Here is a 26334-nt window from a genome sequence, read left to right on the forward strand (position 1 = left end):
ATTCGCTAACGTCGCTAGGGAGGTTCCAACAAAGGAGCCAAGCTCACCTCCCTAGATAAACGCCAAGGACCGCTGCGATAGCAGCCAACGATCACCACCAGCAGTGGACCGTAAAAACGACCAGCAGTGAAGAGTTGTGGGAGAATACACGGTAAAAGTAGTTATTTGTTTACTTTATACGAAAATCCGAAATTCTTGTAGAGCCACCTAGGCCGCCCTGAAAACAAGGGTCCGCTCTTGGCTTATGCGGAAACAATCAATTGTGTTCTTGCCGCATTAGTGGAAATTTTCCACTTTTTTCAGGTAATCATTGATAATATTCAAGCTTCGTTGCAGTCGACTGCAGATAATTCGAAGACGCCTACCTGTGGCAGAGATGCTAGTATCATGACAGAAAAGTGACTTTTTATAGCCAGCGGGTAGATTTGGAAGATCGAAGGTAAACATATTATATAAGTTCGGCGCGACGATTTCGCAATTCTAATTCCAGTCTCTGCTCCAGCTCAGTTTCTCGCTGTCACTCGGTTGGCCGCAGAGGCTCGGACGTTATAGCGTTTACTGTAATCGTTCCTGTTTTGACGGAGCAGAGAGCAAGGCGCTGGTCTCACTAAAATCCAAAAGCCCCATCAAAATCTTGCACCAAAGTTTTACTTCGTTTTTAGTGCCCACGATCTCTCAACAACCAATCAATTGATCGATCAAATTTTTCCTTGAGTAAATGCTATAGAAAGTCTTCGAAATATTGTTAATGGAGTATTCAGGGTATACGAGATAATGTGATTCGGGGTCCTATAATCAGGAGTACTGGTATTCAGGGTAACGGAATTAGGGATAATAAAGCATTCTGAGTAAATGAAATCGGTGGCAATAAGGCTTTTCGGGTAATGATGCTTTCGAGTTGATAGAATTCAGAGTAAGGGGAACACAGTAATTTTCAGGACACCGTTCTCTAAAGTTTGTTGAAATGAATTCTTGATTCTACACAAAAATTACATTGAATTTCGCCCTACAATATCCTCTTTTCAAGAAATTGTTCCTCTGTACTACCATTGCAATTCTCCACAAAATAATTGTTTTACAACCAGGCGGTTCCAATTCAATTCTCGACAAACATATGATTACGGCCTAAAAGCCAACTGTCACAATCCACTTTGAATGGAAATTCCGGACAAACCGTTACACGCCAAGAAAAGTTTTCTCTTTCATAAACTGTTGTGAACTGTGTTCGACCAGTAACGGTTTGTCTGGAATTTCCATTCAAAGTGGATTTTGACAGTTGGCTTTTAGGCCGTAATCATATGTTTGTCGAGAATTCTAGGTTCAGAGCTCGTCCAAACTATTCAATCCTCTATAGAAGCCGGTTAATATTTTTAAACGGAATTAATATAGCACCCCCTATCAATGCCGATTAATCTTTAATTTTACATACCTAGTTTTCCACCGACCTAGGCTAAATGGCACTCAGACCAGGCGAGTAACACTTCTACACGGTATATGCCCCGCGTTTGCTTGGCCAGCGAAAGAAGCAAAAACAAAATAACCAACGTGAATGAAATCGTGCGATGAATGACCCAATCGCCGGCGTGCATCAACATTTCGAGTTTATACAAATTATCAGCATTTTTCCCCAAGTCCTATAGACTCGAAACGTTAGCGTTTATAAACATGATAGGTTCATAAATCGGTCACTAAACACTGTGAAGCGATGACACGCAATCAGCAGCGAATGCTCTTAGAACGGAAAAGTCCTCGCTCGGCTGCCAATTCGCAACACTCACCTCACATCCGAGAAGGGCCGTATACTGCGCAGGTGCAGAGAAACGTCAACGAAAATAAAACCTTAATCGTGAGGGTGGTTTACGTTGTTGTGTTGTGAGCGCAACCAACAAAATAAAAAAGAGAATGAAAACATGACGAAATACGCTCGGGCAGTAGGCGATTGATTGGATATTTTTTTTGCAATAGAAGCCTCAAATCTTGCGGAACGTTAAATGTTACCAAATATTGATGAGCTGCGCTTCGCGCAGTTACTATATGATACGGAGGCACTCAGCAGTGGAAAATCGCGTCCTGCACAGAGTGCAGTTCGAGTTTCGCGGGTTGACCTTATTTTATAGGTCAAGGTCAAGGTGGATCCGAGGGCAATTCTGAACGCACAGACAGTAATTGGAGCAAACACTTCTTTCATTAGTGTCGCCACCGAACGCCTGCTTGCTGCAGATCGGTACGGGGTATTTGAATTTGAAATGACACGACGGTGCCTATCGATTGGGGCACGCGAACAACCGTCGACGCTGGGTGTCATTGTCTAGGATGACTTTACACTTTTCACAACTTCCGATTTCCGATACTGGGGTGGGGTGGGTGAACAGTTTGGAAGTTTAATGATAAATCGATATGGAGGAAGGTCGTTTTCGATAAACTGTCTTCGTTTCAATATTTGTTTGGATTTGATAAATTTAGCTTTGGTCAGTACTCACCTTGTTAAACCGTCCGTTGCGCAGCCGGGAGAATCCGGGTACTCCACCGGCAACTTCACCATCGGATTCCGCTGGCCACTGGCCGAGACGATCACGACTCGGTTCACTCATGTTGGTGCTGATGTTAAAGATGGAACTACCTGCTAGAGCCGCTTTGCTCTGGAGTGCTTCTTTTCCGTTTGACAGCTCACTACAGACTGCTGCGGCTGCCGCTGTTGCATTACGGGAGGCGCTGGTGCTCAGGCTGCCAATGCCGTTGGTCATGCAGCCTGCTGTGGTGTGTGTTTTCCCGCTGGCGTTCTCAGGTTGGTATCTACCACTGAAATGTTGAGAAAGGGTGGATACGCGGATTAATTTGCTGTATCTTGATAACATTTTCACTGATTTTTTTTATTTGAACTTTTTTTTGCGAGGATATGAAAGATCACTGGATAACTGTTGTCGATGGACCGAAGTGGTTCAAGCTGTGCGAGAAAATGTACTATCAGCAGTGTTACATCACGCGCGTTTTGGGTCGTACATAGACTGGACGTCATTCGTCCCTGCCTTCGTTTCAACTGATGAAGAAGACGCAATATCTACGCTTTTCCCTGGCTGTATTTTCGTTCTTTTCCCCGTGTTTGCTTGTAATCTTATGTACTCATGCTAACAATGGGATGATAGCGGCTGTTCATAGGAAAATCTGTCACTCAACGATTTCAATAGAGCAGCTATTTGATTGAAGCGTGATAATGTCATAAATATAAGCTAGCAATACTATCCATGGATTGCTTATGTTGATTTTGTATTTAAATCTGGGTCAGGGTAGGATCGCTCGATTCTTTCAATTTCATAAGGATTTTGTAAACAAAATCCTAAATCGAAAACAGCATTAGTCTATTATTAAAATTAGAAGAGAACATGAATCAGTTCATTGTCTTATTTTAGCTGTCAACACTCCTATGTTATCACTTGTTTTGTACCCGTGTCGCAGTAGTTTGCGAGGGGAAATCTTGAGTTTCATTTCAATAGGTCCAAAACAAATTTTTGTTAGCTGTCGTAAACAATCGCGTATTTTTTTTTAATTTTTACGCACTTTTGTGGTAAACTACATTTTCATTGTGAGTGTGTTTGTTAATTAAACTCAATGAACGATCAAAGAATCAGGCCCTTTGCATACCTGCATATCGCGCTGCTGTGTGCAGCAATCAGATGTTTTGCGTAGATCGCACACGAGCACTGTTATATCTTTGATACGGTATACAAAATAAATACGTATAGCCACCCGAAAAGGGGGTTACTTTCGTGCTGTATACACAGCTGTGGTAAATGTGTTAATCGCAGCGCTATACCGATCGCAGTGTGCGTTATTCCCCTCGTTCGCGACATTTCATTTGTTGAAGCATATGCGAAAACGTCATCGTCTGTGATGATTCGTTCATGCTGTCATTTAATGACGCAATTGTATGTTGGTGTTTTGAAATTAATGTTTTGATTAGTATCGAGCAACTATGTGTGCGAGGAATTTGTGCATTTTTTGAAATTTACTGGCTATAGATACATACAGTGTCGGACAAAACAATGAAACCATCGCAAAAATGCAGTTGGTCATGTTAAAATTTTTCTTTCATTTATTATCGATTTTTTTCGATACTTTGATGAGAAAGGTGAGAGTAGAATATATTCACCACCTTCACATTCCAACTTATTACGTTGCGTTGCGTTGCGTTGCGTTGCGTTGTGACGATGATTTTGGCGGATTGCACACTGACTTCATCATGTTTGACTGCTGATTATCTAATAAGAGTTGCTTAGGAAATGGTAAGTAGGAATTCATACCAATTCGACCCATATTAAAACCTCAACAGCATGATAGCCATCATTGCCGGCCGCCCCCATCTCCATCGTTCACGGGGAAGGATAAAGGATAAGGTAGCCAGGAAGTGTTGATGCTCCACCTACTTAACGGAAGGACGACGATTCATCAGACTCTTCCATAGGTGTCGCGGAGTTGGTAGTTTGGAAGGGTATCAGGTCTAGGATTCGCTCCAAGCAAGCGATGCGACCTGTAAAGCATATTTTATTACGTAGTTGTTTAGTTAGTCTTCGAGTGCACGATCACTCGAAAAAGAGATCTTCTTTAGTTTTTGGTTTTTTTTAAACTCTGGGCAGCCGGCTACCGAGAGTATACTATGTTCCCTAAACAAAAGCAATTTGAACTCCACTCGAAGTGACACATTATATAGGCAAAAATAGCGCGAGATGTTATAAATCAGGGAAAGTATTTCTTATTTTCCATATCAGATTTGTGGAATACAAGTATACGAGCGATAATAACGAACACTGGAGGGAAATATAAAGGATTGTTAACCTGATGCACGGGCTTGTTAGCAATAACGGAGCTTGAAATTAGGTTCATAAAAACAGACGCGGCGAATTTTCAATACGTATTGACCCGTGATCATAGATACTAGTCAGATTATTCGTATTGGGGCTAATTTCCGATCAACTATTCATTTTTACGGCAATGTTTTCTCGACTAGATCTGTTCGCACCCTCTCATTCTGCTACTATCGGCAGAAGGCTGATAGCACCCAGTCGTCGCCGGTCTAAGGACCAAATGTCATCAATAGACTTAGACTCGCGTGGAGGCATGAGATAGGAAACTTGTGAGAATTTTGTTATCCCACCGTTTGACGACCCTTCACATTCCAACTTATTACGAACTTCAAAAAAATAGTTTCTTTCTACTTATCGGATTTCTCTTGACATTGCCTGAATCAAAGTGAGACGTGTCCCTATTAGAATGACGTACCAATCTTCTTGTTTCCTTTTCTAATATTGTTTTTTTGTTTCGTGGTCTTTCGGGGTCAATTGATTTTTGTACCAATCTGCAACAAGTTTCCTACCAAACAAAGTTAGCTAGCCACTTCGAATTTTATGGTCATCGAACTACGATCCGTGTAGAGTAACAGTTTTTCACGATTTCGCGTCACTCATATAAGATACCCAAGTAACCATAAGCATAAAGTCATTGCACAATATTGGCAACACATTTGCACTAATGTTGCATTGAAGCAATCAAGCTCTATATTAGCATAATAGCATCATCGTTTGCTCTGTAAATGTATATAAATCTGACATAACGCATACATGCTTCAAGGTTCTTTAAAGCATACATATTTTACATATGCATTTAGTGCTATTATGTAGCGAATTCAAAGCCGATATAATGCTGTGGATTTTTTTGCTATGCAACTTCTCTTGAAAATAAGGCAGCAAAAGCAGCGCACTTGCCGTGAAAGACAACGCAAGGTACCTCGGTTCGAGACTTACTAATGGTAATTTTCGCAAAACATTACTCATATCGTGTAAGAACGAAATTCCATTAGGGATTTTTATTTATTTCTTTCTTTATTTATTTATAGTTAATATGTATCAACAGACGCAGTGTGGTCCTAATGATAATTTCTTAATATATTTAAAAAAAATAGATTGTTATCTGCAACGTGGATTGTGAAGATCAAACTCGGACGAAACTCTGTTGAAGGTCCGCTGCAAAACAATGATGGCACCGTTAACTCCATAGTTAGTCCGGCGAAGAGGTAATCGGAGGAATATATTATTGCGAAGAGAACAAGGACGAACGTTCATATTTATCGCACTAAAAAGTTCAGGACAGTCGATTCGATCGTGCAAAATATCCGAAATCGTCATAACACGGCATAGGTCCCGCCACCCATACAATGTGTCTAGTCCAATAAGCAAACGACGACTTTCGTAACCTGGCAGCTGGTGAGGGTTGTGCCAGGGCATTCGACGAAGGGCAAACCGAACAAATCTGCGCTGTACTGTCTCAATTCGATGGACACCGTTGAGATAATGAGGATTCCACACAACGGAACAATATTCCAGTGTTGAACGAACGAGTGATCAGTAAAGAGATTTCAAGCAGTAAATATCTGAAAAGTGCTTAGATATTCTCATAATGAACCCCAAGCAGCGGGATGTTTTTTTGTGACAATATAGCTGATATGCTGCTTAAACGTCAGTTGTTCGTCGAGGAAAACTCCAAAATCTTTGACACAATTCGCTTTGTCAATCGTGGATTCTGCTAGACAGTATTCGAAACGAATTGGCGTTTTTTTCTGGAGGAATTACGTTCTGTGAATTTCTTGGGACTTGGGAGCATTCGATTGATTTCGCACCATTCCCGCACAGGTTACCAGTTGGCGTTGAAGGAAAGCTGCATCATCAATATTTCGGATTCTGTGGTATAACTTGAGGTCGTCAGCGAAAGACAACCGTGGTCCTTCCAAACAAAAGTTGACATCGTTGAAATACAGAAGAAAAATCAATGGACCGAGATGGCTGCCTTGCGGAATGCCAGATGATGCGAAGAACTCTTCGGATACACAATCACCTATCTTGACTGCTAGACGACGATTACTGAGATACGATTGCATCCAGCGGTGAATATTAGTACCAAAACCAAGCCTACCCAACTTTGCAACTGCAATAGCGTGATTAATCTTGTCAAATGCAGCTGAAAGGTCCGTGTAATTAACGTCAGTTTGGAGGCCGTCAGACATGGCATCTGTCACATATGTTGTGAAAGACAGAAGATTCGTAGATGTTGAACGTTTCGGCATAAATCCATGCTGAGTCTCGGAGATATACTGTTTGCAGTGGCTGAAGATGGGCTCCAACACAGTCATTTCAAACAGCTTAGGAGCTGCGCTTAGCGTTGTAATGCCGCGGTAGTTATCGACTTCCTTTTTATTACCTTTTTTGTGAACTGGATATATGAAGGAGGACTTCCAGAGTTCGGAAAATACTCCGGTTGTTAGCGACAGTTGAAATAGATAACAAAGAGGTTCAATTAGACCGGCAGAGCATTTTTTAAGAATAATAGCTGGTAAACCATCTGAGCCTGCCGAGGTTAAAGCCTTCATTTTGCCAATCGCAAGTTGTACCATATTATTGTCGATATTAATAGAGCTTAAAGATTGGTATGATTGAGGTACATTGAGTGTCGGTGCCAGTTTCTCGTTGGAGAAAACACTCGCGAACTTTTCATAGAATAGTTGGCAAATCTCCTATAAACTAGAGCTCATACGCCCTCCATAGCTCATCGTCGAAGGCAACCCGGATTCCTTTCTTTGCTCGTTTACATGCTTCTAGAATGTTTTAGGTTCGGACTTCAACTTACGTTGCACGTTTCGCAAGTAATCGGCATGGCAACGCTTCGATGTCTTTTTATAGACTTGGTTAACATGAACGTAGTGTTGTCGCAGCACGTAGCCCCCAAACTTGGAGTACTTCTTCAGAGCGGCTCTTTTAGTCGCTTTCAACCGTCTCAACTCGGCGGTTTGCCACGCAGGGTATTTTGATTGAAGGGCGCTTCTTTTGGGTACATAGCGATCGATAGCATAGCTCATAACATTGGAGAAGGTCTGGACTGCAACGTTGACATCATCATTGTCGTGAATTTCGTTCCAGTGGATATTCGACAGGATAGTCATTCAATGCATTCGAAGGGAGTCAAATACAGTTCTAAAGACCTGGGATCTTAAATCCACACATCCGCCAAAGTTCGAATTTTAGCAATAGCGACGATTGACTAGGTAGATATTATTTTAACAAGATCCGTAATTTGGGCTTCTCGATTCCACGGAAAGGTGTGTATTTCCGTGCATTTCATGATGGCCAGCGAACTCAGGATTTAGAATGCATCGATACTGCTCCGAATCGAGACACCTTTATCGTCACAATGGCCGGTAGCACCAGTACAACTTGCGTCGGGCTCGAAAGTCAATTAAGTTGGTATATTTTAATGAACCGATTGATCCAATGCGTTCAGCTCGCATCCCGGGATAAGCGAATACGTCTCATCACAACGTACTCGGCTCTAAAACGACTACAGACAGACAGTCGTTCTGATCCTGAGAGCGGGGGTGGTAAAGTGGTTTTCCGAGTCGACGCAAACGACAACGGATTTCATCAATGCAAGCGCTGATCCGTTCCTTGCTTCGAGTCAACCGCAGTTTGCCAACCTCCAAATATATTACCAGAACGTCGGTGGTATGAACACACAGAAATCGATAATTATTTTGTAGCAAGTTCGAATGAATGTTACGATATAATCGGAAATTTACTATATGCCAAACATTACCGCAGCACCGTTCCCGTTGTCGAAATTTGTTGAACATCACCCTCCTCTGAATGCTGGACCTGAAACGAATCGGCACCGTTCGCTATAATTTTAATAGAGCCGACCACAATAGCATTAACGAGCGAAATTCTCGACAATGATGACCGTTGAGTAAACAGCCGGGTTGAGACAATTCAATGCGACTAAAATTGTCATACTGAAAAGGTACCCTAAGCTTGTGGTTAGAGCATTGTGTACACAAAGCTAAGCGGTGCCATACCAATTACATGTGGAACGCGCAACGTAGGTTGAAGTTCGATCCTAAAACATTCTGGATTCTTGCAAGCGAGCAAAGATATGAGTCCGAGATACCTTCAGCGATGGACTATGGAGGGTGTTTGAGTTATAGTTCACAGGGGATTTGCAAACTACTCTCTGAAAAGTTTTCTTTTTCTCCAACGAGAAATGAGCACTGCCCCAGGCTTTCCATGCGGTTACGTTGTCACCTATTTGTCAATATAGGCGATTATCGATCCGAAAAGTTCTTCACCTCGTCTAGACGGCACCGGTGGTTGAGTGGTAAGCGTGACCGCCACTCATTCCAGTTGGCCTGGGTTCAATTCCATCCGAGGTCGTTGAGATTTTTCTGAGGTGAAAAAATCTGTGGTCACGTCTTCCTTCGGAAGGGAAGTAAAGCCGTTGGTCCCCGGTCCATGAGTTGATGGATCGATATCTCGTCCAGATGTGGAGTCACCTCTCTGGCGTCGGTAAAGAAGAAGTAGATCCAACTTCTATACTTACTAACAAATATCCTCCTCCCGTGATACTTGTGGAGCGCGCAGTAGTATATACGGCCTCTAGCAAAAGCAAGTATCGGACTAACAATTCCTTCCCTTTCCTTCCGCGATCTACGTTCGGGCCTGGCCGGCGCCGGTATTGATCAATAAACACTTTAGGATTACCAGGAGTTGCACATTGAAAGATGTTTTGCTACTCCCAAGCATAATTATCTACTGATTCCATGTGCAACTTCAGCTAGTCCAGATCGATAACGGAGTAGCAGCTAGGGATGGTCGCACAAGCTCAAGCTCAAGCTGAAAAGTTCTTCACCTCGTCTGGTATTCCGCAAGGCGATCATCTCGGTCCTTTAATATTTTTCCTATATCTCAACAACGTCGAGTTTCGCTAGGAATATTCACGGTTTTCATTTGCTGATGGCCTCAAGCTACCTCGAAATTCGGAGCAGCTTTGTGGAGTGGTTCGAAATCAACCAAATGGCACTAAATCCTACAAAATTGGTTATTGAGAAAAAACGCCCGATTGTTGTATTGGGGGATCCACAATTGATAGAGCTATGTCAAAAATCACGATTTTTTTTCGATAATTAATTGACATCAGCATACAAACTATATAATCGCAAAATCATCACACTATTTAGGGTTAGTAATGAGAATATCCAAATACTTTGCAGACCATTACTGCTTGAAGTCTCTCGTTTGCTTAACCCTGAAATATGGCTCAGTTGTATGGAAAACACATGAGTCAGTACAGCCCTACTTTAAAATATGTGAAACATCAAGCTTTGTCGTCTACAGGTTTGCATGTGTTGTGACTTATATTCACATTTTTCTGAAATTTTAACCGATCGTTCCCCATCACACCCAACCTTTCCATCCCATTCGATTGTAGTATGTTCGGCCATTTTTTCACATTTTTTTGTTACTCTAGAACCTGAGGCTAGTTGACATTTGGAAATATGAAAAACTTTCTAAGAAAGGTTTACAATCATTCGATGAATTTTAACCAATCGTGTAGCAACCGGTTCAGAAACATTTGAGTTGAATATATTATATATATAAGGCTTCTCTGCTAAAAAATCCATATCTATCCCGAGCAGAGCCGTCAATATGGAGTGCCTGTTAAAACACAAACTGCAAAATCAGTCGTAGATTGCTGGTCGAACGTACTGTGTATATGTATTTTACACTTCTACAGATCGAGCGTGACTTGGTGCGTGCTGATACGAGAAGGAATCAGCTATCGGTAAAAGAAAGCAAGCGAATGAATCTTTCGATAATACATTTTAATATTTTCTGTTGTATAATAAAATATTTCAATATAAACCATTAAGAATTGAAGAAACATATTTCTTTCTGCAGTTCGCATTCGTTGCTTGGTAGTTGAGTAATTTCGTTTCAATCAACGTGCGACATACCTAAGCAGGCCCGTGAGCAGGTTTTGAGCGTTCAAACCCCAGCGGTTTTGACACATAAAATGTCATTTGAGTCTAGTCACTCTAGAAACAAGTCGATGAAAAAAAAAACAAGGAAGAAACCTTGTAAGGGTGTAATTGGAAAGGAATGTATGTCAAGTTGGTCGGCTTCTCTCATGGATCGGTTCACGTTCCGACAATCTTATATTAGCAACAGTGTGTTGAGTAGACCAGTTATACAGCAGATGTCGCTCAGCGGGCTAGCAACGGGAGCTAAGGAGGGCATACAAGAGAAGTTGTAGAAAATCGGGATATCGTTGTCTGTACAAAATTTCACCGCCGATGATCACTCATACGTAGTGGCTGACAGCTAAATGGATCGCGAAAATAGGCATCGGTAACGGGTGAAATACCGCCGCCGAGGAACTCTCAGCTCCTGCTAGCAGATAAATAGGAACGAGTAGTGCCAAGAAGGATAAGAAACCCTGCAAAGGTGGTTGTAAAGAGATGTACATCCTTATGGTCGACAAGATGATAAGCTATTTTATTTTGTCCGTCACTGTAATTAGCTAAGTACTATGGCGAACACCTCAAATCCTTACTGTTGTGGTATCTTATGGAAAGCACCAATTGGCACATTTCGAGAAAACGATTTTTAAAGTTTAGAATTCAGAGAAGACAATTGATGCATCTATCTATTCTGAATTAATCTCCCAATTATTTCAAAGATCGGTTGAATATAGTGCGAGTTTTTACTAAAAATGTAAACAAAAGTCGCACTCACACGAGTCGTAAGTGTGTATTGATGACAAAATATGTATGGCGTGTCATAATCGTGCATGGAAAGTTTTCCAGACAAATAATGCATCAATTATTAACTTCTATTCATACACACTCAATTCGGTTCGGTAATTTTCCAACAGCCGTGCGGTCAGCAAATTTATAAACTGTATCTCAGTAAAGTGAGATTGGTTTGCTGATTTTCGGTGAAATCTAGGATCTTTTATTCAAAATGACATATCTACAATGAGTGACTCTCTTTGTTTACTTTCTCTTCTGTTAATAATTAGGTCGCTTTAACATTTATCCCTCAACTCTTTGCATAATATGCTAGTAAAAACCGCCGTCTTTTGATCTGTACTGTAAAATAAGTGAAAAGTGCTATAGTTACGTCGTAAAAATCTGTAAAGAGAAAGTAAACGAAGAGAGTCACTCATTGTAGGTATGTCTTTTTGAAAAAACGCTCAAGAAATATTTTTCGAGTCTCAGCACTCAAACGTCAATTTTACTGAGATCTCAGCAAAAAACAATGTTTACTGAGTCTCAGCTGTTGAGATTTCGGAAAAAGATACGAAGAAAGCTGAGATTCGGCAAAAAAATTAAGTGTGTATCTTTGCTTAAATCTAGAAAAAAAGTTATTTGTAGTTGCAGTGAATGAAAAATTTCCAGTTTAAAACTAACACTGCATTTTCCTCGCAATACTTATATTTTTTTTTGAACATTTATATTTTTCAGATATGTTTACACAGAAAAACATCAACAAACAAAAGGTTTACAATAGAAATTAAGCAAATCCCAAGATATAGTGAGTAATAGCACAACAGCGAGGAAAAGACAAAGATCTTAGTGACACGGATATCAGTCTAGAACATGCACAACTAATAACAGCTTCTCAGCACCTGGTCTAGCCGATGTCTAGAAAGAAATCAGACTGCTTGGAAACAATGAAATTACTGACAATTGAACAACCTGCATTTTTCGAAAATTGGATAAGCTCTCCCTTGAGTACTATGGCTCTTAATATTGAAAAATATGCTTCACCTTCCAGTCCCTTGCTAATTAAATGCCGTAACAACAAGAGTTGATAAACTCTTAGAAAAAATCGAAATTTATTGACAACATATCAAGAAGGCTTGCAACTTTGTTAAAAATCTGGAGACAGTAATAACACAGAGAACAGTCATATAAGCTAGAACAAACTTTCCCGTAAAACCTGTGTAAACATTTAAAAGAAAATACGTTTAAAAACACTATCGCATACAGGTTTTCATGCGTGAGTCACCATTGCATCCAAGTTTGCATACAAGTCCCGTATAGCGATTGTTGGCCGATCGAAGCGCCGACCAGTGGCAAGTTGCTACTTGCTGTTGTCATTTCAAAGCGACAGTTTAATTTCTTACAGAAGTTGAAAACTTTACTTGTATGTCAGTTTTCAGTGGTAATAACAACATCTCTTCCGAGTAAAGTATATCTTTCGTTTCTCTTAGTCATCAATTTGCCGAAAAGAATTTGTATATTGGTTACAAACGGCCGCCCAACCACAGGTGATGTAGTCAATTCCAATTTTCTCGCCGTTTGCAATATTTTCTGCCAAGAGAAATGTTTGGCGGTAGCTTAATCCAAGATAGTTTTTTCCTCTCCATAGGACACACTAAGGCCAGGGTTGACCGATCTCGCCCAAAGATCTTCATTATGCCATATTATCGCAACACTCTTCCCAATACACTCACAAAATCAGCCGGTTCTCGGCTCAGTAACAAAAAAAACTGCATAAGTATTTCGCAGCATATCACGCCACCCCAAAACAAACGAACAGAAAGCGTGCGCGTCGGTTCCCACACACTAATGAACCTAACCCGCATCGAGCGAGCATCACGCGTGTGAGTGTTGCAGTTATAGTTTCGCGAATGTGTTGTTGTTGCTAAGCAACTTACATCAGCTACGGGCGGCGACACAGACAGGACGGCGATCGCGCAAATTAAAGCCCAGGGATTCATTCATCTTTCATATTTCTCTGTCGTCTCCAGACACCACCTTCATCACCATTCACTACCACGCAATTGGCATGCTGCGCTCAAGGTTGATGAGTGATCGGTTGATAGTGGAAAAACACGGCCGTGATCATGAAGCTTGTATTTGGGGTTTTCTATGTGTCCGAGAAGATCTCCGTCTGTCGTGCTCATGACCGTGCAATATTTCGATTGAATGACGAAATGGGTTTAACTTATGCATCAGCTAGGGTTGTGGTACCGGTAATACCGGTTTCGAAAATTCCGGGAATACCGACCCATTTTTGGTACCGTAATACCGGTACTGACCAAAGGCCAGTACCGGTATTTTCGGCACTATACAATTTTTATGACAAATATTTTAACTCTGCTGGGGGATCTGTTTCAAAATATCGGTCTGCAAGATAACGTTTAATTATATTAATTTGCCTTCTAGATAAATCGTTGAGATAACACCTTTGTGTGGAAATGAGGTGGGGCCATCATCATAATAATTCTAGAAGTTATATTAGCGACATTCTGATTGGTTTCCATTACTCACTGGGTGGCGCCTAATAAGACTATGGTCTAAATCATGTCTGTATTTGGTTTGCTCTTAAACCTTTATCTATAAAAGAACGAGCAGCGATTTAGTAGCTAACAGTTTTAGACTTGGTGAACTGCTTCAAATGGGGCGATTTTTAATTATTGGTGATCGGAAAATTCAGCAAAACTCAATAGTTTACAGGAAAGCAAGGAGCCTTGATATGCATTAGAGAATAGTAGGCAAACGACATAAAGGTCGGAACCAATTTTCAGAAAAGCAAGAGAGGAAATGCGATTAACCTGCTTGGATTTACTGCCATTCTCGCTTTGATTTACTGTTGTTAATAGGGTTTCATACATTTACCATCTGTTCACATCGACGAAAATCGCACCACTTAGCAGTTATTGATTTCAAAGTGGCCTACATTTCGAAATAAAAGAAGGTGCCCTATATGAAAAATATATGAAAAATAAATATAGTCTTGCCATTCCGAAGCAATTAAAAACAATAAACATGTTTTTTGATCGGCATAAATCAGTCATCTGAGAATAAGATCATCAGTTTGAGCATTCAATTCCAGCTTATTTCAAATTTAAAAAAAAATCGAGTACCGGTACTTTACCGGTACTACCGGTACTGAGGGCTTCAGTACCGTAGTACCGGTTCTCGCCAAAAAGGGTCGGTATTGCGAACCCTAGCATCAGCCGATGCTGATGATTGGACTGGCTTGTATCGGAAAGGGACTAGTTGAAGATGTCGAAATATGTATAATACAAATTTATAGTTTTACTGGAGACTTTTAAACTTTGTTGAAAATTCGAAAAGATTTCATTTCTTACAATTCAAAATGGTCACATTTAATGTCAAGATAACTGGTAACTTTCGTTTTACGACACTAAAAACAAGGTATTTGAGAAGCACACAACACAATAAAACTTACTTCAGGGAGCTTTTCTTGCTGTCAGAATACACTTTAGCCGACATTTTAGGGTTTCACTTATAACACTAACTAAAACACTATTCAATCAAACTGTTCAACAGTTATTTGCTGTAACAGCTGCGATCAACGCAAAACTGTTATTTTCTTTCTTATCAAACAAAAAGAAAAACAAACCTCAGTAGTCTTTGCGGAATCGCTTCTGCAATAGGACTGACACTAGCGGCGAACTGCAGTCGGCTTTTAATGAAGATGCTGAATTCGGTAAAACAGCTGATTGATAAGTGAATCTCATTTCAATACGCGGATTGGATTCCGTTTCCCACCGTTGCATCCCGTCGTCGGTCAGTCGTACAGTAAGTCGCGTGGTCGTGCAATGATAAGCCAAAGGCGTGATCGTGTAGATGATGCGAACACGTTTAATCGTTTAACGTCTTCAGCTAGTAGCAGCTGGGCATCAGCTACTGCAGTCTGTGTGTGTGTGTGTTATGGCTTCGAATGTAAACCAGTATGTGACGCGACTTGCAACTTTTGGGCAGTCAAGATAAGTTTCGTTTTAATTTGCTTGTTTGCGTATTATGTTAGCTATTTCTGAAGAGTCGAAGTGTAATGCATTTTATATTAAATTTATTGAGTTATAACCGGATTTAAGCGTTTGGATTGGAAACTGTGGTACACTATCTAGTATGCATTTATTTATGTTTATGATGTAATGTAAACTTTAATATATTTCAGGCACATTCCGCATCGTAAGTTTATTTTTGTTTTCGCCATTCTTGTTTTTTTGTTTAACCGTGATTCAGAAGTGTATATGAATTCAAAAACAAAAAAAAATCATTCCAAGTTATTCGATTTGCATTTGTGAATGAATCATAGAACATTTTCGACTTTTATAAATTTATATTTATATTACATGAGAAGTCTGTAAAATTTATATTTTACAGACTTCTCATGCATTATCCCATAATGAAACATTATCGCTTGTTCGAACATCAACATTTAGTTGTTGTAGTTTTATTGAATTTTTGGCCAACTTTCTGAATTTTTGCTGATATTTAGTATAAGTGATCACTTAAAAAATGTACAGTAGAATAACGGAACAAAATGTATTGAATTAAAATGTTCAAGGTATCATCACAGACTAGCAGACATAACACTGGTAGCATACATCTATTCGCTAAACAATCGATTACTTGGAACTGTGTTGTATGGCACCCATACTTGTACAGCGTACTCAAAAATGCTCCGGAGCAGCACGCAGTATATAGATTTCAGAGTGTAGAAATCCTCGAAATCGTGTTGTGTTTCTTTTTAAAATCCCAATGTTGCAAAAGCTTTAGCCGTTGTCGCAGTGATGTGGTCAGCGAAGCGAAGCTTTCTATCAAATAACACTCCCAGGTCACGGATCGGTTCCACGCTTTCGATGACACACGCTTGAAGGGTATATTCGCAGCATCTTAGAGTTGTCGAACGTCTGAAACTTACCACCTAACTTTTATCGACGTTGATCTGCATTCCATTCAGCGAGCACCACTCTTCAATATTGACTATATCCTCTTGCTGAATCGAGTCGCGAATCGAGTTGCTGAATCGAGTCGCGAAGCAATTGAGCGAAAGAGTTTCAGATCATCAGCGTAGAGCAGTTTTCAAGACTTGATGCGGTTGCAGAGATCGTTGATGAATAATATAAAGATAAGTGACCCTAGGTGACTTCCTTGAGGGACATCGGTTGGCGTTTCAAATACGCTTGAGCATGTGGTGCCGATTTCAACAAAAGCGGATCGTTCAGAAAGGTAAGATTGTAGCCATCTGGTTATCCACGAGGAAATCCTAGTCGCTGCAGTTTCATAACCGCAATGTTGTGCGGCACCTTGGCGAAGGTTTTAGCGAAATCAAAATATATTGCATCAACTTGCTGACGCTTCTCGATGGCTGGAACTAGAAAACTTGTGTACGTCATCAAGTTCGAAGTAGTCGAACGTTTCTTTACAAACCCGTGCTGACGTTCATCAATTATGTGTGAAGATGCAGCGTACATCGCATTGTAAACAAACTTTTCCAGAACTGTGGCCAGACAATTCAGAAGCGAGATCCCTCTATAGTTTTCACTATTATAAGTATTTCTTGCTTTATGAATAGGAACTATAGCAGTCTCTTTCCATACACTTGGGAAAACATTTTTCGTGATCGAGCACTTGAAAACAATGCTTACTGGTACATAAAGCGCTCGGGCACAACGTTTTATGAACAAAGGGAGCAAGCAATCTGGACCTGGCCCTTTCGACGGGTCAACGCTGGACAAAGCTCTCAAAACATCGGCATCGTTTACGTTAAGGCGGGGAGGCTGATATTGTAGGTTGGCAATGTTTCAAGGTAGTCTTGCGTTGGGTAAATAGGACGGCTGATAAATACATCCCGAAAGTGATCTGCAAAAAGATCCATCCACTCGGCAGCGGACTGTGAACATTTGTCTCGAAGATAAACATTTTCTAGAATACCCCCGGAGCGTCTTCTGCTATTTATAAACTTCCAGAATGTCAAGGGATTATTTCGCAGGTTGCGTTGGACTTGGATGAGATACTCACCAAATGCACTGTTCCGGGCTGTTTCGTATTGCAGTTCAATTTGACGAAGAATAGTCTTTTTGTCGTCGGTCATGTGACGTAAGAGTCGCTTACGTTACTTTCGCAGTACGATGCGCAGCCGGCCAAGTTCAGCGTTCCACCACGGAAACTTATAATCTGCTTTTTAGTGATACGTTTTTAGGGAAATTGCAGCGGAGAATTCCTTATATGGCCTCATAGAACGCCGAAACTGCCTGATCTAAATCATTCTCATCCAGCATATCACGCCAATTGACTGCACCAATGGCCGATGAGACTTCATAGAATAAAATCAAAGTTAAGGTCGTCATTAGTTGTATCAAAATCGTCGTCGTCGTTAGAACACGCGTAAAATCTTAAAGCAAAGTGCTTATGGTGAGGGTCTACCTTAAGTACAGATGTCGGAGGCTCGATCAGTTCGAACACATTCGTGTCGTTGATGAAGGCTAGATCGAGTGTCCGTCCGTACACGTTGCTAACAGAGCAGATTTGATATAAACCATCAGAAGCCAACGTTTCTGTTATGGCCGTCTCTTGCTCCGATATCGCATTTTCTGGAATGTAGCACTTAAGATCGTCATCACAAGACCACCGGAGATATGGAAGGTTGTAATCATCAACAACAAGTACATTGTCTCGCCAGTTGGCTTTGTCAAGAATGCTCTAGAACGCAGAGGAGTGAACGTTATACAAGTCAGGATCATTGTTCGGCCTCAGATAAATCCAGCAAATAAATAACGACCGACCTGGCAGAGGAGTCGCGTACGACAATCTGTTCCATACATTCACATTTACGCATTTTTAGTTTAGTCGTAGCAAGATTTTTCTTTATCGCAATAAGAACACCGCCTCCGCGGCGTAGATGGCTAGTAGAAGAATTACGACCGCAGCGATAAAAAGCGTAAGCTCGGAATTTAATATATCATCGCGTAGCCAGATTTCGGTGAGAACAATCGGTTGTCACGATAAAGATGGACAAATCTGTCTATGCCAAGACACATGCTGGTGAACTCGGGTGATTCGTAGTTATGCTGCCTAAGCTCAACCCTCATCAGCAGAAGACAAAAGTCAAGTCCGTAGGATATTAAGCCTGTTCTAATGACTCTGCCACTTCTAGTTTTCCGATCTGTGTACTTCACATCCTTGCTCTCACTTGAGTACTCAAATTTTCATAACTTTCCGTACCCAGTAATCTCTAGCTAATTGAATGTCGTTAAAATGTAAAAAAGAAAATGTGACTAACATAGTGGAAATAAAAAAAGAAAAAAGTTTTTGTTCTCATTCCACGGACGTTCTGGTAGTAAACGGACAGGAAATCTTCAGAGGTCAAGTTGGTAGTATGAAGGAATCGAAGAGAATAGGAGCTTTCTTGGATGTTAGCGGCATCTCCACAGTGATCAGAGGTGAAATTGGAGTGTACGGAGATCTCACAAAAATTCTGACCAGCTCGTCATATATCCTCAAATTCGCGAAACCGAATACCTATTGGCCATGTTTGTCTGCCTTCACTTCCTCAGAATCCAGTCTCGTACGCACCATTTGCAGTTCATTATCGTCAGGTACCAATTCTCAAATATTTCTTGATTTTACACCGAATCCAGAAGAAGGTCCCCTTAATGACAGCCTCGGACTGCCAAGACATCACGCACTGGTCGTCTAATCCTCTTTGAACCCGCAGGAAAATATCAAAAGGTGTCAGATCTTCTCACTTCAAATAGTACAGGGGACTTATGAGAGCGAAAAAATAATTGAATGGAAAAAATAATTCATTTTTTGGTTTTTGACATAATTGCCAAGACCTTGTTTAAGACTTTTTTGGTGGTATCCAACGGGGAAAACATATCAAAATGGTGAGTTAAGCGAAAGCAAATGGGTCATTCCATGCGAAGTGATCAAGGCACGTGTAATCGACCTCCACGGATTTGAACAAAATTTAGAGAAATTGTTCATCTAGGGCCAATATATAAAAACACAAATTTTTGTGACAATTGAACCACCCCTCGGGTCATGGGAGCACCCCCCGTTTTGGCAAATTGCCAAAACCCTTGATTTTCTTTTGATCATATCTCCGGTTCTATTTACTCTAGAATCAAACCACAAGATGACTTTTGAAGAAAATTGTTCAAGGAGTCTATAAAAAATATTATTTTTTGCCGACAGTGTTGCCAACTATGCAATTTTTTCAATTAAATATTAAAAGTTAATTTTTCTCTCAATACGTATATTTTAATTTTGAAAGTTTTAATGCCATCGCGTTCCTCAGACATTTTTACATAACAAACACTTATCATCCCAATATAATATGAGCGCATCCTGAGATACACCGTTTTGAAGAGAAAAAACCTCAATTTCCCATATAAAATCGCAAGCGCACAACACTAAAAAACCAACTTGAGTATTCTGAGTTCAAACATAATTTTTCGTGAAGTAGACGAGAAATGATGAAAAACTACGTATTTGGTTTGCTTCTAGCAGATCAGGGTCGATTTTTATGACAGTTTGAAGATTTTCTAAATTTTGGCGAATAAAAATGGATTTTCATATGAGAAAATCGGAGTTTTTCCCTTCAAAACGGTATATCTCAGGATGCGCTCATATTATATTGGGACGATAAGTGTTTTTTATGTAAAAATGTCTGAGGAACGCGATGGCATTAAAATTTTCAAAATTGAAATATACGTATTGAGAGAAAAATTAACTTTTAATATTTAACTGAAAAAATTGCATAGTTGGCAACACTGTCGGCAAAAAATAATATTTTTTATAGACTCCTTGAACAATTTTCTTCAAAAGTCATCTTGTGGTTTGATTCTAGAGTAAATAGAACCGGAGATATGATCAAAAGAAAATCAAGGGTTTTGGCAATTTGCCAAAACGGAGGGCGCTCCCATGACCCGAGGGGTGGTTCAATTGACACAAAAAATTGGGTTTTTTGTATATTGGCCCTAGATGAACAATTCCTCCAAATTTTGTTCAAATCCGTGAAGGTCGATTTCAAGTTTGCATCTTTTTTTGATCACTTCGCGTGGAATGACCCAAATATATGAAAAAACCCCAGGCAGGATTCGAACCTGCAACCTTTGGGACTCCAGCCCAAGGCCCAAACCCTTATGCTATCCCTGGATAATGATGACGTCCCAGAAAGAACACGTGAGTATCGCACTGGCGACAGTGATCGTACCCTGCCTTTAAAGCGAGATAACACACAACCGTAGCTGCTATGCAACACATTTGATCTATTTAATTTTCCCGGTAGATACCGTTGGATACTACCAGAAAAAGCCTAAATTGAGGGGGCTGCTGTTGGATAGTCATCGTATTTTTTAAAAGTGAATGAGGAAAACATAGGGACGATCGCGGCTTGCCTTTACATTCCGAATTGGAACATTGGATCAACTTCTTCGGGCTCGAAGGGTATGCAATAACTAAGACCTGGCGCCACAATATTAGGGGCATCTAACGTGTATTGATTAGATATGATTCGGGACACATTGATGAAATCCAACCCACAGCCATCCACCTAAACCAAAGTTTCGTCGATACTTTCGGAATAATGAAGTGTCAAGCCAAGCTTTCCGTTGCTCCACGAGGTCTGCCAACTTCCGAGTATTCTCTGACGAGGAATACAGAAAAAAAATCGTTAAAGCAGATTGCCCACCTTAGCTAAGGAATCCGCCTTCTCGTTTCCCAGAATTGAGCTTTGTGAAGCGCTCTAAACTAAGGTAAACAGGTATGATTTTTCAGATAAAGCACTCAAGGACTCCCATATTTTACCCAGAAAATATGGGAAGCACTTTACAGGTTTCACTGAACGGATAGCCTCAATAGAACTAAGGCTGTCCGGAACGATAATGATCTGTGGGCAAAGCGTCAAAGATCCCAAAGCTATACTGAATAGCAACTAATTCCACGACGTAAACTGAAGCAGGACGACTTCGCGGAATTTATTATAAAAAATATTTGGTATCGCTTGCGAGCGTACATGACTCGGGATTCATCCCGATTTTCATGGATATGTCGAAAAATACTGTTGAATCAAAAGCATCTAGTTGGGATTAGATGAATTGGTCGGGTAATCGAAGTACAAGGACATAAATTTGATTTTTGAGATTTAGGCTGGACGAGCTTTAAGGCATCACTTTCGTTGGATTTGTTAGATGTTAGATGGCGCACTCACAAATGATGACATCATGGAGTGCGAGGTAGTCTAGGTGAGGCAAAATCTCTCCCCTTTCTACACTTTTCAGTTTCTCAACCGCAAGAGTTATTCTCCCTCATATTTGCCGCATCGTTTCCTATTGCCACAATAGGTGGTCCAACTGCTCGCAATTGCTGCAGTTCACTACCCGCGGTATAAACAAGTGAAAAGGTAGACTAACCTTATCCAGGAGGGCATCGTAATGAAGAAAGTCACCCGAAGCGAGCCTAACAGAGAATAAGCTGTAGTCTCATTCGCCGCAGGTTGTGTTAAATACAATTGCTTGCATTCCATAATCTTCACATGTTGAAGTAAGGGTTCAGATCCGGTTCGGCGACGACCCCATCGATCTTCACACCCCTGGCAGGTACACAGACCCTAAACTGCTTTGTGGAACACTCGCAGATATTAATCTGGTTTGGCAGGTCGAGGTCATTTACTATGATACGTATCTTATTAGCTCGAACACATTTTTATCTGAGCTACAGCTGGATAGTGAGCAGTCAGCTTCCGTGAAATCTCAAAAATATTGATCGACTTCGAGTTAGGCCGCAAGTAGATCACCCGTAGTCCATTTGAGCTGGTTATTTGGCACAAGATTATTTAGAGAATGGAATAAGAGTATGGTAAGAGCAGTTACATAAATAAATAAATGAAGAAAAGGAAACGAAATACTCCAGCGGTGTCGGATCGTCTAAACCGGATCAATTCACTGCACTAGTCGAGTCACCGACAAACAAAGGCAGTCTTAAACAAAGGTTAACCTTCTCAATAGTTAAACTTGTCATACGCAACACTCACAGCGAGAAACAAAGATCTGCTTCGATCGATAGCTCGGGACCTAATCCGTACATCTATCTTCACTTATTTTATGACAAGATTTCAGCGCTCTCCTCAGGCTAGCGTTTTGGCGAGGCCAACCAGGTCAACAATACGCTGCGGCTCTGCGCAGGTGCAATGAACTTGTTAAAAGTGGCGGCATTTATCAACGCTAGAATATGCCGCGGGAAATGTGAAATTACCGACCATTGAACAACATCTCAACTTCTTTTCGATCAAAGGTAATCCGCTAAGGCTTCTAAAAATTTCGATAAAACTACCGCAGAAATTTTCAACTGTGACAGATATCTCGAAAGTTCACCAAGGTAAGCTTAGAATCATGTCTGTAGCAAGCAAATGACATTATTGGCGACAAGTATTTTATAAAAGACTACCGCGTGATCACCGATTCGTGTTTGTCGTGAGTGGATCTACAGAAGCAAGTACTGCTTACTTCAGTGAGCAAAGATCGCATAGGACGGAACAAAATTTTACCCTCCTTCAAACTCAAATCGGGTGACCTTCGGTGGGACTGCATTGCCTAATTACGTCTTATTCGACAAGGTTCGTCTTTTGTATCTCACTTCATGCACTATACTAATTACAAGTCCGCCGAAATTATTTTTGCATTGGGAATGCTGAAAAGTGTTCCTCTTGTGGTGAGAGTCCACGTGACCTATTACCATATCCCATTCAGTGCAAACAGCGTCCGAAGAATTTGAAGTGTTCCCTTAAAAGAAGCTTTAAGGATTCTTTTTGTAGGAATGCCAAAGAGAGCTACGCCATTCACCACGATTAATCAATTTGCTCCCCTGCTGACACAAAACCATCTGATCTTAGAAACGACGAATTGGTGGACTGGTTGGACACCATCCACTTTGAATTATCACGGAGCACTCCGTCTTTGTCCGTCTACTATGAAAATTTTCGAGGAATAAGAACAAAAATTCAGGACTCTGTGCTGGCTCACTCCTCTTGCGAAAACGACTTCATTGTCCTCACAGAAACCTGATCGCGTGTTGACATAACACTGAAGTTTCCATGAACTACACAATTTATCGTTGCGACTGTCTATGGTGGAAACAAACAATCCTGTGGATTGTTGCTGTGAATTCAACCAAACCTCACTTCTGTTTGATTTTAATGTTACCATATCAAATTATAAGGCACGAATTTTTTAACAATTCAGCTAGCAAGGTCTCGTTTTTTAAAAATAATATGTACGGTGTCTACTGAAGATAGAAACGAATAAATTATTACACTTCGTGATCTTCCCGGTGGACTGTGGGAAATCGTTCAAACGGATTTCCAGTCTATTCCGAATTACGGAGCAGATCGTGTATAATTTAAATTTTACTAACTGCAACAAATTGCCAAATGAAATTTAGTATACCCTCTTACTTCACCATCCGACCATGCATCAGCGTGCTTCTTATTCGACTAGCAACAGTCGAATGAAGCACAAAAATACTTACCTTATATAACTTCTCAATAATCGATTTGGTCTCTTAGGTGTTCCATATTGATGGCTGTGGCTAAAATAAACTGGGAAATTTTGGTTTTCCGCGTTGCTTCCGCAAGATTTTCTGAAAACCAGTTTTTGCGTTGTTTATAGAAGACATACATTACTTCGAAATTTAATACAATGTTGGTGCACACTGTATCGACTGATTGGTGCAAACAATGTGCAATTGTGTTCAGTGCAATGAAAATTACTAACGTACAAAAACTCTACCTCCTGTTTCTATCTAAATTTTGAAAAAAGGTAATGGTAAATGAAACTGAGTTTATCGTCATCAAAAATAATTAAATTCCGAAGAAGTAATGTTAGCCTCTATTCATTTACTTTGTCGGACTATCCAGTCTGCATGTGGGGTAAAGAATGTCAAACCAATGAATCTATCGTATATCAGAGCGAGTCAATGCTCCGATAAGTGTTAACTACTTTCAATTCCCTTCTTCGCTCCAGAATAACTGCTGAAGACGGACTTTGGTTTGTTTAACGTTCTGTTAAATTCCATGCAGTTTGTACCAAAATAAAACAATGGAAAATAAACCAAAACAAACAGAACTTTGACCGTCATAATTGAATCACGGAAAAAAACCACAAATCACCATTTTTACATTCCAGTAAGAACTGGTTTACGAAAAGTAAGTGTACACACATCAACGCTCGGGTCATTCGAGTCACCTGCTCGCTCGAACGCGAACGCAGCTCGAATCGCAATCGATCGATCGTCGATCACCTACCAACATTCACGTTGCCGGCTGATGAGACCTCGACCATCGAACGAACAGTTGTTTTACGTAATAATTGCATGGTTCGCGGCGTCGTATACCAACCAACCAACCAACAGCCGCCGCCGTCGCCGCGGCCTACCTAGATTGTACAGTTCTTCGCGTCCAGGACGGTTCGTTCCACGGCGAGCGAGGACGATACGAAGTGATGAGCCGAAGCGAGATTGTGAAAAGCGAGCTCGCAGCTGTCTGTGGCGCCCGCGGTTGCTTGATTGTAAAGTTACAAAAAAGAAATCACACCTTCTCTTTGTTTTGGCGCAAATTTGGGTTTGATCGGTTCTCATGTACAGAATTTTCCTGTTTTGAATTGTGACTAGTGCGTTGGTAGTGAACCATTCTGACGTTTGAATTTGAAGGGAATCGAATCGTTTTTTCAATTGTTTTATAGACGTCACATATTTTTACATTCGATTTTAATTAACTGTTAAGTTGGGTAGTATGAAATAGTCGTGTAGTGCAACAGATAGACGCGGGTTGCTTTTTATTTTATAACGGATTCAGTGATTCGAAAGTGACCTTTGAAGTTTAAGTAGGTGTTTAATGTTAATTACATTTTGTTTATACTAGGATTAATGATACGGGCGTGGCTGCGGTTGGTTTTGAGTTCAGGGACAGAGTGAAGTGTACAGTTATTATAAAACGGAAAAAGGTTCTTTTAAGACAGAAGGTGACATCAACTTCCGATAATCATTTTTGATGGGGTGTTTGTTTGCTTAACACGAAGCATTCGAGTTGCGCGGGTTTGTGGTTGGTGCAACGCGGCGGATGCTTCGAAATGAGCGTAGCTACTTGCAGCTATTGTAAGACGTTTCACGCTTCTTTGGTACGTTGTGTGTAATAGTTCCAACTGAATCGTTTGTTCAAAACAATCTAGCTAATTTCATTTGTGGTTTAGCCATAACTTTAAAACAGACCTCACCTGACCGCAGAGCTTATTTTCGCTCATCAAAGGATGAACTTGGGAATGTTATCATCATCATCTGACCTGATTTTGATAGCGCTATAACATCTATTTAATCTCCCCCGGATCCTCCGGACAGTCACGTTGTAGTTTGGCCAATCGTTATTGATTACGTGTGTTGATGATTGAAATCGAATCTTCGAAGACGCGATTATTCTCGAAATGTGCAAACGGGCACGATTACGATTAATCTTCATTTCAAAGCATTTTTCAGTAAGTTTTCTTATACAACTCACTGGTTTGACTCCTTGAATCAACCTGTTCACGTTCTGTCTATGTTTCGGGCGGTGAAAACCGCATGATGATAATGATCTGACCCGAAAATGTCGATCGGCTTTTGACCTGGGGGCCTGCCTGCCCCCGAGACTGTGGATACCA

General features: G+C 40.7%; 1 protein-coding gene across 2 annotated transcripts in view; it reads right to left on the reverse strand.

Moving 5' to 3' along the window:
* Nucleotides 1-26334, reverse strand: part of LOC131685285 (NADP-dependent malic enzyme) — a 66459-nt gene that overhangs the window by 25148 nt on the left and 14977 nt on the right. Inside the window, exons 1-2 of one of the 2 annotated variants that reach the window (XM_058968903.1) lie at nt 15081-15242; nt 2481-2799 (exon numbers count right to left, since the gene is read on the reverse strand). In XM_058968903.1, the coding sequence (XP_058824886.1) occupies nt 2481-2799; nt 15081-15124 (363 nt within the window). In that variant the 5' untranslated portion in view covers nt 15125-15242. Of the gene's footprint in view, nt 1-2480; nt 2800-15080; nt 15243-26334 lie in introns of those variants that run through there. The other variant, XM_058968893.1, reaches the window with a different exon arrangement.

The sequence above is a fragment of the Topomyia yanbarensis genome, chromosome 1 (genome assembly GCF_030247195.1).
Source record: "Topomyia yanbarensis strain Yona2022 chromosome 1, ASM3024719v1, whole genome shotgun sequence".
In the NCBI taxonomy this organism is placed as follows: domain Eukaryota; kingdom Metazoa; phylum Arthropoda; class Insecta; order Diptera; family Culicidae; genus Topomyia; species Topomyia yanbarensis.